The sequence below is a fragment of the Zonotrichia albicollis genome, chromosome 23 (assembly GCF_047830755.1).
Source record: "Zonotrichia albicollis isolate bZonAlb1 chromosome 23, bZonAlb1.hap1, whole genome shotgun sequence".
NCBI classification, from domain to species: Eukaryota; Metazoa; Chordata; class Aves; order Passeriformes; family Passerellidae; genus Zonotrichia; species Zonotrichia albicollis.
Genome location: NC_133841.1, coordinates 386036 through 395844, shown reverse-complemented (window position 1 = coordinate 395844; position 9809 = coordinate 386036). Strand labels below are relative to the sequence as shown.

General features: G+C 73.6%; 1 protein-coding gene across 1 annotated transcript; it reads left to right on the top strand.

Moving 5' to 3' along the window:
• The first annotated feature begins 4560 nt into the window (after nucleotides 1-4560).
• Nucleotides 4561-9778, top strand: SP6 (Sp6 transcription factor). Its single transcript, XM_074557651.1, has 2 exons — nucleotides 4561-4824; nucleotides 7259-9778. Exon 2 carries the CDS (start codon nucleotides 7280-7282, stop codon nucleotides 8387-8389), a length of 1110 nt encoding a protein of 369 aa, XP_074413752.1. The 5' UTR covers nucleotides 4561-4824; nucleotides 7259-7279; the 3' UTR covers nucleotides 8390-9778.
• The last annotated feature ends 31 nt before the right edge of the window (nucleotides 9779-9809 follow it).

Sequence of the window (9809 nt, the reverse complement as noted above, 5' to 3'; positions counted from 1 at the left end):
GGGTTCAGGGAGCTTGGAGGGTTTTGGGGTGTTCAGGGCGCTAGAAGGGATGGGGGTCCTCAATCCCCTTGTAAATTCTGGGGGCTCTGGGCGCTTGGAGAGCTTTGGGGTGTTCAGGCTGCCAGAAGGGCCAGGGATCCCCGATCCCCTGCAGATTTCGGGGTCCCCAAAAGCGAAGGGGATCCCCAACCCCTCCCGAACTCCGGGGTGTGCTCAATGTCCCGCAGGGGTCACCCCCACCACCCCATCACCCCATTTTGGGGGTCCCTCACCGTGCCGGGGTCCCCTCGGCGCTGCCGGCGCTGCCGCCCGGGGGTGCCCGGGGGTTCCCGGGGGTGCCCAGCTGGCTCCAGCCCCCACGGGCCCGGCAGCTCCCGCTGGAGCCAAATAATTGCCCGGTGCTTTGTTGTGCCGTGTCTGTGGCCGCGGGGCCTCCATTTGCGGGCAGCAGCCGCGGCCAGCGCCGCCCTCCCCGCCCTCATCCCGCCCGCCCCGCTCCGCTTACTCACCGACCCCCGCCCCGAACCCCCCCGGGTACCCCGGCCCGGCCCCGGGGACAGTGCGGGGGCCGGCGTGGGTCTCTGTGCTGGGGACACGTGTCCCTGTCTCTGTCCCCTATACCTGTCGTGTCCCTATCCCCATCCCTGTCTCTGCTGTCCCCGTCCCCATCCCTGTCCCTGACCCCAGCTCGTCCTCATGTCCCCAGTTCAGCCCAATGTCCCTGTCCCCTGTCCCCATCCCTGTCCTGCTGTCCTCCCGTGTCCCTGTCCCCATCCCCATCCCTGTACCTGTCGCTGTACCGCTGTCCCCACTGTCCCCTGTCCGGCTGTCTCTGTCCCCATCCCTGTCCCCCTGTTCCTGTCCCCATCCCCATATCCCTGTCCCCGCTGTCCCTGTTCTCCCATGTCCCTGTCCCGCTGTCCCGCTGTCCCCACTGTCCCCTGTCCCCCTGTTCCTGTCCCCATCCCCATATCCCTGTCCCCGCTGTCCCTGTTCCCCCGTGTCCCTGTCCCGCTGTCCCCGTTGTCCCCGCTGTCCCCGCTGTCCCTGTTCCCCCGTGTCCCTGTCCCGCTGTCCCTGTCTCTGTCCCCATCCCTGTCCTGCTGTCCTCCCGTGTCCCTGTCCCCATCCCTATCCCTGTCCCCCCGTGTCCCTGTCCCGCTGTCCCCACTGTCCCCGTCCCTGTCCCGCTGTCCCTCCCGTTCCGTTCCGGTTTCTCGGGCCGTGTGTGACAGCGGCCCCGCTCGGGCGCAGATACGGCAGCGAGATTAGCACGGCGCTAATTAAAGCTCAATTAAAGCTCCTCGCGTTCAGGGCCGCTCCGAGCCCCAGCCCCGTCCCGGCGCTCCAGTCCCGACAGCGCCCGCTGAGGAAACGCCGCCCGCGGGCACGCGCTGCGGGCAGGGCAACCCCGTCCCGTCGCGATAATCGCGATAGAGATCTCTGCACGGGCTGGCAGGCGGCCCTGGCCTCGGGCAGCGGGGGGGCAGCGCCAACTGTGCCAACCGTGCCAGGTGTGTCAGGTATGTCAGCTGTGCCAATCGTGCCAGGTGTGTCAACTGTGCCAACCGTGCCAGGTGTGCCAGCCGTGCCAGCTGTGCCAGCTGTGCCAGCTGTGCCCCGGGCACCGGGGTGTCCTGGCGGGTGTTGGGGCACCCCCGTGGGAACTGTGATACCCCCGTGCTGGCCGTGACACCCCCATGGGGGCCGTGACAGTCCCATAGTGGCTGTGACACCCTCCTGGGGACAGTGACACCCCCGTGGGGACTGTCACCCCCTTATGGGGACTGTCACCCCCTTATGGGGACTGTGACACCCCCATGGTGGCTGTGACATCCCCCAGGACCGTGACACCCCCCTGGGGCTGTGACCCCCTCATGGCGACTGTGACAGCCCCCTGGGGACAGTGACACCCCCGTGGGGACAGTGACACCCTCATGGGGCCTGTGACACCTCCATGGTGGCTGTGCCCCCCCCATGGTGGCTGTGCCCCCCCCATGCTGGCCGTGCCCCCCGGTGCCACCCCCGTCCCTCGCTCGCTCCCTGGCACTGTCCCCATGCGCCACCTGCGCAGTCCCGGTGCCCCCCGGGCTCGGCCGCTCCAGCGCCACCCCCGCGTCCCCCCCCGGGCCCGTCTGGGCCCCCCCGAGCCGCGGGCGGGATCCGGCAGCTCCGCCCGGGCCCGTCTGCGCCCCGCGGGCACCCCCGGGCCGGCCCAGAGGCACCGGGCGGCCCAGACGGCGCTGCCCCGCGGCACCGGGCCCGGCACCGGGAGAGGCACCGGGCAAAGGGGGACACCGGGACGGGGATGAGCGACAGAGCCACCCCGGCACCCCGAGAGAGGAGCGGCACCGACCGGGGGGGCACAGGGACAGAGACAGGGACAGGGACAGGGACAGGGACAGGGACAGGGACAGGGACAGGGACAGGGATGAGTGACAGAGCCACCCCGGGCACCCCGAGTGGCACAGGGACGGGCTGGGGACACGGTGTGACACCGCTGGGACACCCCTGGGACCCCCCTGTTACAACCCCCTGAGACCCTCCTGGGACCCCCCTATGACACCTCTGGGACACCCCTGTGACACCCTTGGGACCCCCCAGTGCCACCCCCAGCCCTGTCCCCCACCGAAGGCCGTGTCCCCCCCGTGCCGGGGACACCCCGAGGTCCCGCTGCAGTTTTGGGGAGCCCCGACCCCTCCTGTCCCCCCTCTGTTCCCCCTCCTGTCCCCCCTTTTCTCCCCCCCGCTGCCGGATCACTCGGAGGGATTGGCGGCATTTGCCTCTTGCCTTATAATTTATGCAAATGAGCTGTAATTAGCAGTAATTTCAAGGCACGGCTCGGGGTTTCAGACACTCGGATCCCCCCTGGGCTGCGCCGTGATTCCCTGCCCTGGGTGGTCCCAGCTCTGCCTGGGGGGGCTCCAGGAGCCCCCAGACCCCAAATCCTGGTGCCCCAGTGCTCCCAGCGCCCCCAGCCCCACGGCACAGCCTCCTCCTGCCCCCAGACCCATCCCAGCAGGATCCCATCCAGGATCTGAGTTTTGGGGTGGGTCCTGGGGGTCCCAGGGGGGTTTTGGGGTGCGGTGCTGTGGGATGAGGGGGTCCAGACCCCCGTCCGTGTCCCCTCGTGTCCCCCACGCCGTCCCACCCTGCAGCCCCTTCCTGGAGCAGGAATGGCCAGGATTGGGATGGGGATTGGGATGGGAATTGGGGACGGGAATTGGGTTTGGGATAGGGATTGGGATGGGGACTGGGGATGGGATGGGAATTGGGATTGGGATGGAGCACAGTGGGACCCTGGGGTTGGGGTGTGCCCAATTCCCCCCAGATGTGCCCCACAGAGCCCCTTGCGTGTGTTCACCCCCCAGCCAGAAACCCCAAAGGGGGCCTCTCCTGCCCCTTCCCCTCCTGGGGTTCCCAGTGCAGGATCCCCATCCCAAAATCCCCATCCCGGGTCCCCATCCCGGTGCCCCCATCCCGGTGTCCCCATCCCGTGTCCCCATCCCCATCCCGGTGTCCCCATCCCGGTGTCCCCATCCCCATCCCGGTGCCCTCCGCCGCTGCCGCTCTCAGCGCACCGGGCAGCCGCGTTTCGTTGGCATTGGCGGCGGCGGGCCGGTCCGTGCCGGGGTGATGAAAACCGGCCGAGCTTTCCCCGCGGCCAGGGCGGAGCTCGCTGCTCCCTCCCCGGGCCGGGCCGGGCTCTCCGGGGCTCCCACGCGCCGGCCGCGATCGGGCCCGGCTCCGCCGCCGCCTTTTCCCGTGGGATTGGGGGGCTCCGGGATCCCCCCGTGCCCACCGGGGTCCCCGGGGGCTGCGGGGCCGCCGGGCGGGCGCAGCGCTGGGAATGGGGACACGACGCGCCGGTGATTAAGTGGCTCCAGCGGGCGCGGTGTTGTCACCCGGCGGCGCGCGGGGTTTGTCCCTGCCGGCAGCCTCGGGGGGGACACGGCAGACAGGGCTGGGACACCCGGGCCGGGCCGGGACAGGCTCAGCCAGAACCTCCGGGGCGGGTTTGGGTGGCCCCAAACCCATCGGGGTCACGGTGGGCCCTGTGTCCCCTCCCTCCCGCCAGCTGTGACCCCACAATTGTCCCCCGTGTGCCCCCCGTCCCGCTGGTGCCACAGAACCGAGGGGCAATGGGGGCGCTGAGCCCCCCACGGGGACAGGTGACATCCCCTCGGGCAGGAGCAGCACCCACCCCTGTGTGCCACCCCTGGGTGCCACCCCCGTGTGTCACCCCCGGGCACACAGAGCGGGGTCCCCAGGCGGGGGCGGCCACCCCGTGTGTCACCCCTTGATGGGGAGCACGTCCGGGGGTCCCGGGGGGTGGCAGCAGGACAGGGCGGCCACTTGTGTGTCCCCAACAGGGGAGGGGGCGCCTGGAGAGGGTGGGGACCCAAGGGGCGCCCGGGGGTCCCCGGGGGTGGCAGAGGAGGCGGCCGGGGCCGCGGGAGGAGGGAGGGAGGCGGTTGTTGCTTTCTTCTTTAATTACCCCCCTGTTTGCGGTGTCTGCTGCGAACTTCCCGTCCCCTCCCTCCGCTTTCATCCGCCGGATCCTGAGACCGGAGCCGGCTCCTGTCAAGCGCCGGGGCTGCGGCTCTGCCTCCAAGGGTTAAAATCACCGGGCCGGGGGTGGAGCTGGGCGGGGGGGCGGAGGGAAAGCCGGCGGTCGGGCTGGGACCCGGCCATTCCTGCTCGCCCGGCCCAGTGGGTGCCCGGTCCCTGCGGAGCCGCGCGGGTCCCTCGGCTCCCCTCGGGAAGCAGCGCCCGCGCCCATGAGGACGGAGCCGCCGGGCCCTCGCCGCCGCCGCTAGAGCCGTACGTACGTACCCCCGGTGCCCCCGGACGGTCCCGGGCACGGGGCTGCCCCGAGCGCTCCGGTCCCGGCGGGTCCCCGCTGCCCACCGAGCCCCGCGTTCCGTCCCCTCGCTCCAATGCCCGGCGCGACCCCCGCCCCTCGGCACGCGGCTCTCCGGTGCCTCCGAGACCCCTCCGGTGTTCCCGAGTCCTGCGGGCGCTGCCCAGGCTGGAGCCCCCCCGCCCGCGCCGCCACCGGAGCGGCGCCGTTCCCTTCCCGAAAACCCCCCGGGGGCTCTGCCGCGGCTCGGGGGGATGATCCCGAACCCACCGCGCCCCACAGCGTCCCCCGGGCATCGCCCCCAAAGCCGCGGCATCCCCGAGCCCGCCCCGCCGCCGCCCCCGTTCCCCCCGTCGGGGCTCCCGGTGCTGGGGGCAGCGGCGCCCGGCCGGCCCCGCCGCGGGGCGAGGCACCGGCCGAGCTGGAGACGGGGCCGCGCCGCCCGTGCCCAGCCCGGGCCGTGACTCACGGGACGCTTCAGCCGCCGCTGCCTCAGTTTCCCTGCGGTGAAATGGCCAGCGCGTCGCTGAGCCCCGCCAGCGAGGGAGGGAGGACGCTGCGGGCCCCTGGGGATTTTTGTCATCGTTCCCGGACGGAAAATTGTCCTGGGAGGCTCCGTGCGCGGCCCGAGCGGGGGGGTTCTCCCGGCGCTCCCCCAGCCCGCTCCCGGCCCTTGCCCGGTTTGGGGCCGGGGTGGGAGATGGTGCCGCCGGTCACGGTGGGGTCGGTGGGACCCCGAGCCGGGGGCATCGCTGGGATCGGGGTGTCCCAGGAGAGCCCCGTGCTGGATCCCATGGGGGGGGAGCGGGCCCGGAGCGCCCGGAGGGTCCCTCCCCTCCCGTGGGGGATATCCCCAGATCTGGGGGTCCCAGAGGCCCGTGAGGGGCTGGCACTGAGGCACTTTGTGTGTGTGTGACCCCAATTGGGAGCAGGGTCTGGGGGCTCAGGACCCCCGAGCACCGGTGCGGGTGGGGGCGATGGACCCGGCCGTGCCAGCCCCTCCCGAGCCCACTCGTGTCCCCAGGGCTGGGGAGGGCACAGCTGAGCCCCCCCGGGGCAGCGGAACCCCAAAATCTGCTGAGCTGCCCCCGGGGGGGCTCATCCTGCTGAACCCCACCTGTGTCGGTAGCCCAGGTACAGACGGGCCCCTCAAGGGGATTTTGGGACCCCCCCCAAACTCCCACCCCTATCTTGGGGGTCCCCCTGCCTGCCCGGGTGACGCTGGCGGGGGAAAACGGGGTCCCCACGCGGCTGAGGGGTCTCCAGCACTGTGGGGACCCCGGAATCCCAGCGTGGGCATCGGGGGGCGCCGGGGGTCTGCTGGGGGATCCCCCAGCCCAAATCTTCCAGCACCCCCCAAGCGTGTCCCTGAGGGTCTGTCCCTGTCACCAGGGGTCTGTCCCTGTCCCCAAGGCTCTGTGCCTGTCCCTCAGGGTCTGTCCCTGTCACCAGGGGTCTGTCCCTGTCCCTCAGGGTCTGTCCCTGTCCCCAAGGCTCTGTCCCTCTCCCAGAGGGTCTGTCCCTGTCCCCCGCGGGCCCTGGCGGTGGCCGGGGCAGGGGGAAGGTGGCGAGAGCGGCGGGAGGGGGTTCAGGGCCGGGGTGTTCGGGGCCGGGGGGGTCCCGGCGCCGCCGCTGGGAACCGGGGGGCGGGAGCCGGTGGCGGCAGGTGGATTTCGACACCGGGGTGGGGCCCGTCCCCAGCCCCGTGGGGTTTGCGCGGCTCCCGCTGAGTCACGGCCGCCCTGCTGGAGGCTGCGGCCGCCCGGGGGTCCGGGGGTGCCCGGGGGTGCCCCGGGGGTGCGGGGGGAGCCGGCCCGACCCGGCTTCAAAGCTTTGCCGGGGGCTGGGCCCGGGGCTGCGCTGCCTCAGCCCGCTGCCAGCCAGCCCGGGGGTGCAGCCCCCCCAGAAGGGCCCGAGGGCTCCCGGCTGGGCCCGGCCGTGGGGCGGCAGCGAGGGGGGCGAGGCTTCCCCAGCCCGGCCGGGATGCGGCGCAGACAGGCTGGCCTGGGGCGCGGTGTCCCCCGGGGGTCTGGGGGTGCCACCTTGGCCCCTCGGGGACCCGGGCCGTGTTGGGGACACAGCTGGGGAGGCGATCCAGCAGTGCTGGAGGTTCCCCCGCAGTTTGGAGTCAGGCACCGACCCCTCGGGCTGCAGACGTGACCGAGCGGCACCGGGGGCTGGCACAGGGGCGGGGACGGTGTGAGGGTGCCCCCCCCAGCCGGTGCCACCATCCCGGTGCCACAGCGGTGTCGCAGAGCGGGACAACCCCTCGCTGGGGGCTCAGCGACTCCCAAGCCGCGGTGCCGGTGCGGGCGGGGCCGGGGGGCGCGGAGCTGCGCCCCCCCCTCCTCTGACAGCTCCTCTCCCCTCCCCGGGCCCCGCTCGGCCCCGCAGGTCCGTGCGCGCCGCCCCGCGATGCTGACGGCGGTCTGCGGCTCCCTGGGATCGCAGCCCTCGGACGCGCCCCGCGCCTCCCCGACGCACCTGGACCTGCAGCCGCTGCAGCCCTTCCAGCCGCACGGCCCCGCCGCCCCGGGCGCCCCCGACTTCGCCTCGCCGCTGCCGCCGCCCGAGCTGCCGCTGCCGGGGCCCGAGGACGCCGCGTTCGCCGCCGCCGCCGCCGCCGCCTACGAGCCCCATGGCCCGCCGAGGTTAGAGCTGCCCCCCGAGGGCCCCGCCGCGCCCGCAGCCTACGCCAAGCTGCTGCCGGCCGCCCCGGACATGGCGCACCCCTACGAGCCCTGGTTTCGGCCCCCGCACCCCGGAGCCCCCGGCGAGGAGGGCGGCGGCGTCAACTGGTGGGAGCTGCACGCCGGGGCCAGCTGGATGGAGCTGCCGCCGGGGCAGGGCGCGGGGCTGGCCGTGCCCGCGCCGCCCGGGCTGCCCGCGGCGCTCGGCGGCTACGGCGGGGCCGAGCACCAGCTCTGCGCGCCCCCCGCGCACCTGCTGCCCCCGCCCGCGCAGCACCTGCTGCCCGCCGAGGCCGCCAAGGCGCTCGAGGGGCCCCCGGAGCCGCGCGGCGCGGAGGGCGAGGCCGGGGCGCGGCCCAAGGGGGCCCGGCGGGCCGTGCCCCGGGGCGGGGGGCAGGCGGCGTGCCGCTGCCCCAACTGCCAGGAGGCCGAGAGGGGCGGCCCGTGCCCCGAGGGCGCCAAGCGCAAGCACCTGCACAACTGCCACATCCCGGGCTGCGGCAAGGCCTACGCCAAGACCTCGCACCTGAAGGCGCACCTGCGCTGGCACAGCGGCGACCGGCCCTTCGTGTGCAACTGGCTCTTCTGCGGCAAGCGCTTCACCCGCTCCGACGAGCTGCAGCGGCACCTCCAGACCCACACGGGCGCCAAGAAATTCTCCTGCCCCGTCTGCGGCCGCGTGTTCATGCGCAGCGACCACCTGGGCAAGCACATGAAGACGCACGACGGCGGCAAGGACGGGCCCGAGCCCGAGGGCAAAGGCGCCGGGGACGCGGCGGCCGCCAAGGGAGGCAAGAGGGAGCCCGAGGGGGGCCCGGCCGCCCCCACAAACTGAGCCGCTGAGTCCCGGGGCCGGGGGAGCCCTCGGGAGCCCTCGGGAGCCCTCGGGGCCGCTCTCCGGAGGGGCCGGGGCGGGGACGGGCGCAGGGCTGGCTCCTTGTGCCGCCGAGCCCCGGGACGGCCCCGGCGTGGGGAGCGCCGCAGCCGGAGCTGCCCCGCGGCGGTTTCACTTGTCCCGCTGCCGCTCTCCCGCCCCGCTGCTCCCTCCCTCCCTCCCTCCCTCCTCCCCCCGCACTCATCCTCCCCCGGCTTCCCAAATCTTTCTTTCGGGAGGCTGCTGGCAGGCGGCGGGGCTGTTTGGGAGGAACATCAATGGGCGCCGAAGGAGCGGGAGCTGCCCGGGCACGTCCAGCCCAAAGGGGAGGAAGGAGAAGGAGAAAGGGAGAGAGCAGAGCAGAGCAGAGGAGGAGCCCGGGAGCCTCCGCTCGGGGGGCGCGGCCGCAGCCCCCCGGGCCCTCCCCACGCTCCCCTCCGAGCTGCGGCTCCCGAGCTCGGCCCCAGCCGGGCCGGCCCCGCTCTCCCGTCGCCCACGAGCGACACGGGGGGCTCGGGACATCCCCCTGCCCCGGCTGGGGCGGCTGAGCCGGCGGGGGTCCCCCACCCTCGGAGCCCCGCTTTGCTTGTGCGGCTCGAGGGTGCGAAACCCATTTTCGGCCCGAATCGCGGCTAAAATGGGGAAAAAGGGAAACAAAGCAAGAATTGCTGCGGGAACGCGGCCGTGGGGAGCTCGGGGGGCTGCGGGGGCCGCGGCGGGCGGCGGCCCCAGCGCGCACCTGCAGCGTTCCCACACCCACCCAGCCAGCGCGGCCCCGGGCGGGAAGCACCGGGGCGGCCGCGGGCCCGGGAGAGCCGGGGCGGCCGCATTCCTCCGGCCTGGCACGGCCGCGCTGCCCGCCCGCGACCCCCGCCCCTCCCTGCGGGCGGGCACCCCCGCCCGGGCCGGCTGCCCGCGCCCCCCGTGTCCCCCCGGTCCCCTCGGGACCCCGTGTCCCTCCGTGCATGCTGCCTGTCCCCGTGGCCCCGTAGCCGTCCCCCCCGGGACCCCGCAATTCCAGGGAATTCTGCCCGGCCCCTGCATGCTGCCCGTCCCCCCGGGGACCCCCGAGCTGCCCCTTCCCTCCCGGGGACCCCCGGCCTCCCCCCACCAGGGACCCCGTAGTTTCCTGCCCTGGGGTCGCCCCTGTCCCTCACCCCTGGCTGGGGGTCCGTGATTCTCGGTTTTTGGATCTTTTGGGGTCTTACACCCCGGTTTTGGCAGAAGCCCTCGGACACAGAAGGAGAAGCTGAAGCGGGGCCTGGGGAGGGGTTTTGGGGGGGATTGGGGTTCGCTGGCTGCTCAGGGCACCCGGGGGTCCCCCCGGCGCTGCCCCCCGGCCAACAGCAGTGGGAACCAGTTGGGAATGTGGGGAGGGGGG